We start from the raw sequence: 5,919 nt of genomic DNA, 5'->3' as shown, positions 1-5,919 counted from the left end.
GGAATACCCCACCATAGTCCATCAGTTATCGTCATTGAGTCCATCGGCTGAACAAGTCCGGCTGGAATGCTACATTGTGACCTTTAAACCTTTAAAAATTTTGTACTGTAGAGACTAGTTATATTATTTTAGAATATCCAAAATACGTCAATAAGAGAAAGGTAAACTTCAGAGACAAAAAATACAAAATATGTAAAAAGGATAAAGTAAAATGTATAAAAAAATTATATTTGTTTTCTTTGAAATAAAACTCAAGGCATGAAAACTCAAGTCAAAGGTATCTTTTATGAAAGGAAATGTTGTAGCCAAAATTATTACAGCTTACAGTGTCAATTATTTCATATTATTTTTCTTTAGGAAGACGTAGATCAGGGGTCAGCAACGTTTACGACATGAAGTGCCGATTCAAATTTTTCTCCTCAACAACTGTGCCATCACCAACTATAATGCGATCTCTGTTGTCGTTCATTTTCGGCTTATCCTGTCAGGAATCACCACAGTGAATCAGTGTTCACTGATTCACACTTGAGGTTATACAGAGAGTTTCTGTCATGGCTACAGAACACCTAAAAACCCAGACGCTGGAACCCGGAAGAAACACAGCAGGAGGCGAGCATGGCAGGCAAAAGTTTTAATGGTGAGGTGAGGAGGTAGAGCTTGAGCAGAGCTTAAGGTAGGTTCCTGGCATGAGGCAGAGGAGAGTGACGTCACTGGTGAGTTCCTCCACAGGAGTGGGTGGCCGTCAGGAATGGAGGTACGAGGAGGCAGAGGCTCGTGGTGTGACCGCAGGGAATCCGGGCTGAGGCTGATTCGGGCGACCGCTCGTGATAATGAGTTCCTGAGGGTGAGCAGAGAAAGCATTAGATAAAGGTCTGGCGTGACGTGGCAAAAACTAGACTTTGACGTAGTGACCAACTATATGCACCATCAGGGGCAACGGACTGGCGAGGAATGAAGGTCCTGGAGCCCTTTTTTTATCATGTATTTTTCATCAGTAGACCTATTAAAGTACACATCATTATATTATCATACATAACATTACCACATTCTATATTTACTGCAGTTTTACTGAATCTTTGCATTCCCATCATTTACTGTAATGACAATAACATTGAAACTATTACTAATACATGGATGACTCATTTAATTTGCATATCAGAAAGTTTGTTCAATATTATACAGTATAGTCTTAATCACATCTCTAGGTTTTTTTGGTGTATTTATATTTATTTTTATTCTGCTCTTATAATCCCGTCTTTATTAGATGAGTGTCACATTATCTCTTCCGACAAATGTGCTGCTGAGGTTCTTCAGTCTATCCATCCATCTTCTTAACCACTTTGTCCCTTTCGGGGTCGCGGGGGTGCCGGAGCCTATCCCGGCTGCCGATGGGCGAAGGCGGGGTACACCCTGGACAGGTCGCCAGTCCGTTGCAGGGCCTCAATCACACACCCATTCACTCCTAGGGACAATTTAGAGTCACCAATTAACCTATGAAGCATGTTTTTGGATGATGGGAGGAAGCCGGAGTCCCCGGTGAAAACCCACGCATGCACGGGGAGAACATGCAAACTCCACACAGAAAGGTCCCAGCCGGGATTCGAACCGGGGCCTTCTCGCTGTGAGGCGAGAGCGCTAACCACTGCACCACCGTGCAGCCCCTTCTTCAGTCTATCCTCTGCAAATCTTCCAGTCACTTACACATCAGCACAGAGATTCTCAAAGCAAACCGACATGTCGGAGTGAATTTCTTCCAGTTTCTTCTCATGCAGGAAAGTCAAAAGTTTAATGTTTGCCATTTTTTATGGCAATGTTGGGAAATTCTGCATTTCCTCTTCAAGTTCTGTAAAATCAAAGTGCAGCCGGCTGTGATGATGTGGAGATGATTGGAGCAGCGCTTGCTGCTGCTGCTGCATCAGTGCTGGGTTGTACTGGTTCAAGGAGGTGGTGTTGCAGTTTTTAAGTCATTCGAGTTAAAACAAAACAAAACAACTCTAGAAGTTTTTGTAAGATCCTCTTTTTAATATATTTTAATATTTAAATCCTATTTTTGTGTCTTCTTTTATCTTTAATATCTTATTTTGCTTAGAGTCATCTTTGTGCTTTATCAGTTTAAAATCTCTTGTTATATTTTATTATATTCAAGCTATTCTGTATTTAACCCTCTCAGGACCAAATTAAATTTTAGTAGCAGAAAAGAATGTGACATTTGGGGAAGCTTTATTGCCAGCTATATTTCTACAGAAACATTCAAAACGATATGATAAAACTAAATATTTTCCCTATTGCTATCTGCAACGCCTGAACGGAGTGGTTAAAATATTTAAAATTGTTCATTTTAAATGAAGGGGGGGGTACCAAGAACAGAACTGAAGGTCTGCCAGCACAGATGCTGTTTGTAAAAGCTGCTAAAACAGAGAATTATTTGACTAATTGATGAAGTTCACCTGGTGGTCGCTGTAAAAAGGGATACAGTTGTTGTTCATGAAGAAACCTTTAAATAAATCTACGTTGAGTTTTTCTGTTTCAGTCAGAAAACTTTCAAACTTCAGTAGAAAGTTTTCACTCTGGATGTCTTCAGAGTAGGCTGCACGGTGGCGCAGTGGTTAGCGCTCTCGCCTCACAGCGAGAAGGCCCCGGTTCAACTCCTGGCTGGGACCTTTCTGTGTGGAGTTTGCATGTTCTCCCCGTGCATGTGTGGGTTTTCACCGGGGACTCCGGCTTCCTCCCACCGTCCAAAAAACATGCTTTATAGGTTCATTGGTGACTCTAAAATTGCCCCTAGGTGTGAATGTGAGAGTGGATGTGTGTGTGATTGAGGCCCTGAGACAGACTGGTGACCTGTCCAGGGTGTACCCCGCCTTCGCCCATCGGCAGCCGGGATAGGCTCTGGCACCCCCGCGACCCCGAAAGGGAAGCAGCGGACAAGAAGATGGATGGATGGATGTCTTCAGAGTCCTGCACTTCACCATGCAGACACCAGAGGGCTCCATAGAGTCAACCTGGGCTCCAACCCTTTCCGGGTTCTGCTCTTCTCCATGCAGCTTCCTTTTAGGATTCAGTTTGTTGTTGCTTTTGTGTTTGATGTTTTCAACCTGGTGGAATCAGCAGCATTTGTGCTGTGATGTAGGCGACTAAACGTGGATTTGTGGTAAATATCATGGCTCAAAATGTAAAAAATATAATTGAAAAGAGTCACACAAAGAAGCTAAAAACCAAATGATTAAGGTGGAAGTTTTAGTTTAAATGAGATTTAGAGGTGGTTTTATCAGCTGTGGGAACAGTTTTAGAGAGAATTTCAACAGGACTCCAAAGAACAGGCTTTGGACGTGCTTTGTGAATGGATGTGTTCAAAATGATCCAATACTATGGATTGCTGACAGTCTTCTAACATTGTAAATGTCATTGTTTGTTCTGGTGTCATTGACTTTGCTGAATACAAAGCTAAATAAGAGGAAGTTTGGTTGAAGTTTGCATCCTTCATGTGAAAAAGTCCTGGAATAATCCTAAAACGGAACCAAAATAAACATGGATGCATTACATGGAGCACAGTTCTAAATATTGATCTCTGTTATTGTTCTCTGACATGTTTTTTTGTCTCCCATCACTCGCGGCGTCTCCTCACATTTGAGTTTTTCTGAAGAAATGAGGCCAAGGTACTTCATAAGTGCATCAACAAGGCCTGTAAAGCTTTGTGTGGCAAAGATGATTTGGGGGGGGTTGGGTATAACCCAAAAAGAAAGCCGCTGAAGGGGCAGTGTCCAGGCAGAGCTTCAGTTTGGCCGCACAGCACAGGAGCAGAAACCAACAAAAAGATGAAACAAACTAAAACTTGCTGTGACAACAGCTTCTAAAAAAATACAGTAAATAAAACACAAAATAATCCGCACTACATGCTCACACCTCAGATCTGATCAGCCTCTCCATATACTGGAGGTCTTTGTTTGCCAAACCAGCAGAGAGCTGACAAACAGGAAGTAGGTGTGTCTGGGCACAGTGCATCAGACTCCCATAGGGTGAGCCAAACCATTTTATATCCTTACCCAGTGATTGGGATATTAAGTGCAGCTGCACAGACCACTGGTACATTTGTATATTTCCTCTTTTCTTCCTGCATGATTGTTGTGGAATGTTCAAAAGTCGTGTAATAAATCAGAAAGTAACACAGTCTGAAGGTACAACTTGATTCTATTCACTTATAACTTTGCTGTTTGAGCATGAGATCAAAGATAAAAAAACAAATATTTATACTTTCTTTCTGTCTATCTATGGAGCCCCTAAAGTATCAGTATTACTGGTTTCTGTGTACATGAGAAACTAACAGGTCATTTGCTCTGATGAGACGTTTTCAGAGTCAGTTTCCTGATTCAGACATTATGTGAGCTTATTGAGTTTTATTTTACCTTCAGACTCAACTATTGCACATTAAATGTTGCAGTGTGGAAACAAAAGATTAAAAACATGACAAATATAATGTTTCTGGAAATCAATAATATAGTCTGAATGATGAAGAGTCAAAGAGACTTTGTATTTTCTTTTATAGTTTATAGTTTCCTAGAAAACAATCACATCATAATCAACAATCTGTTTTTCCCTTGATATTTATTTTAATTTAGGGATTTTGAACAAACCAAAAAAGTCTTCTTAAAATGAGGTTTATAAACAGACATCCATGCAGACTTTAACACCTTAAACAGATAAACGTTTAACTGTTAATATAAATGTATATATTTTTAATGTGAAACAAAAGATTAAACATAATTTGATCATAAAATCAGTAAATATTCATCTGCATCTCATCCCTGATCTAACAGTTACTCACTTTTTGATTTTTGACTCACTGTTATTAACTGGAAAAACTAAAACACAAGAGAGATGGAGATTACAATATTCATAAATCAAAACATTTTATATTCAATACATGTTATTTACAGCAAAAACATACACTTTACTACACTGCAATTAAGCGGCAAAACCAACAACTTTAAAATTGATTTTGAAACAAAGATAATCAGAAAACTATGTTTACTTGAAGATTTCATGAAGCTTTGAGGACGTCTTCTTGAAGCTCATGTACTCGTGTTCAGGTGTGTTGTTAAGAAATGTTTTATTCTTATTTGATTTTTGATAGAATTTTTTTATGTTTTGTTTTTGTCTTGATTTATTACAAAACCACATTTTTATATTGTTTTGCATTTTAATTACACAATGAATCCTGTGTTTGGTGTGTTATTTTGATTTATAAACAAAAAACAGTTTTAACACATTATTAGATGTTACATAAACAGTATTTTCCTGATTTTTGGTTTTCTACACTGCTGATATATTTCATCATCGAGACTCACAGATCAGTGACTGATTTTTACTTCAATCCAACAACCTGATCATTCCTCCAGGCCAAACATGTAATCCAGCATACAGAGGCTGAGTGAATGTGGTCTGGACTTTGTGTATGAGAGTCATGGAGTCAGAAACGCTGTAGAAAGACAAAGTTCCTGCTCTGTGATTTAAATAAACTCCAACTCTGGAGGATTGAGGATCTGAAATAGAAACACTGATCTTGTTGTGGTAAAATGTATATCCAGTGGGTAAACACCTCAATGCCCAGGATTTATCATTAAATCCAAACAAACATTCATCAACGGTTCCTGTACGACTGATATCTTTGTATGCAACTGCCATAAAACCCCCCCCGCTCCACTCCACCTCCCAGTAACTACGTCCAGTCAGACCTTCTGCACTCAGAACCTGATACCATTGAACAAACCTGTCTGGATGATTTGAATATTTCTGCTCTACACTGGTGCTTGTTGCTGTTCTGTTCTGTTCACTCAGAGATAGATGTGTGTTTGCTGTGTTTGGATCCAGTGTGATCTGATGATAGTACTTCATGAAGTCCTCTCTGGATCTGAAGTCTTC

At 39.4% G+C, this 5,919-nt stretch overlaps 1 protein-coding gene across 1 annotated transcript in view; it reads right to left on the bottom strand.

The window, feature by feature from the left end:
• Positions 1–4,614: 4,614 nt before the first annotated feature.
• The window catches only part of LOC112138098 (E3 ubiquitin/ISG15 ligase TRIM25), a 16,329-nt gene continuing 15,024 nt past the window's right edge, over positions 4,615–5,919 (bottom strand). Inside the window, exon 2 of the mRNA XM_036210987.1 lies at positions 4,615–5,767. Coding sequence (XP_036066880.1) covers positions 5,368–5,767 — 400 coding nt within the window. The 3' untranslated portion in view covers positions 4,615–5,367. The remainder of the gene's footprint in view (positions 5,768–5,919) is intronic.

Source organism: Oryzias melastigma, unplaced genomic scaffold (genome assembly GCF_002922805.2).
Source record: "Oryzias melastigma strain HK-1 unplaced genomic scaffold, ASM292280v2 sc00349, whole genome shotgun sequence".
Classification (NCBI taxonomy): Eukaryota; Metazoa; Chordata; class Actinopteri; order Beloniformes; family Adrianichthyidae; genus Oryzias; species Oryzias melastigma.
Note: the sequence above shows the minus strand (reverse complement) of the source record. Positions and strands in the feature narration are given on the sequence as shown.